We start from the raw sequence: 621 nt of genomic DNA on the forward strand, positions 1-621 counted from the left end.
GGACCACAAGTTACTTACTTTGTTATAGGTTACTCATAATTAGTGAAGGAAAATGCTGAGCAACAACTTTATTACACTAAATAAAACAGGTGGTTACCTTGATTCAGCTCTATGGACCGACTCCTATTGCCAGTGAGATGGGACACAGAGCAGGACACGTTAGACACCTGGCGGTCCTCCCAGCGGCATGAACTCTGGACGGTCACTGTGTCATTGCCCAACGGTTCTTCCACAGTGTGACAGTCTCCCCCTGGGGTCCAGGAGATCTGCGCCGCTGGCTTCCCTGCAGCTGCCTTGCACACGACAGTTCCATTCTTGCCTCGAAACAGGGTCACCTCAGGGGACACTGCAGATATGGGGGGGAGGGGGTAATGCTTCAGTCTTGACACAGGGAGATGGAATACAGAGAGACATTTGTTTCTGTCCAAATCTGGTCACCCGAAATACCACCCTATACGATGCTCCTTACCTATCACTTGCAGGTGATACCCATGATAGAAATTCCCATCAGGTGTGGCCACTTCACACTTGTAATATCCATCATGAGTGATGGCCACTGGATCAATCTGAAGGATAGGATTCTGACCATCACTGGAGTCCCAGGATATTGTCTCATCACTA

General features: G+C 49.1%; 1 protein-coding gene across 1 annotated transcript; it reads right to left on the reverse strand.

Moving 5' to 3' along the window:
* Nucleotides 1-97: 97 nt before the first annotated feature.
* CD200R1L (CD200 receptor 1 like) lies at nt 98-617 on the reverse strand (the record flags this gene model as incomplete). Its single annotated transcript, XM_029931522.1, has 2 exons — nt 98-346; nt 470-617. Coding segments are annotated over 2 exons (397 nt in total), but the record flags the coding sequence as incomplete, so codon positions are not given.
* Between the last annotated feature and the right edge of the window lie 4 nt (nt 618-621).

The sequence above is a fragment of the Suricata suricatta genome, unplaced genomic scaffold, assembly GCF_006229205.1.
Source record: "Suricata suricatta isolate VVHF042 unplaced genomic scaffold, meerkat_22Aug2017_6uvM2_HiC HiC_scaffold_47095, whole genome shotgun sequence".
Lineage (NCBI taxonomy): Eukaryota > Metazoa > Chordata > Mammalia > Carnivora > Herpestidae > Suricata > Suricata suricatta.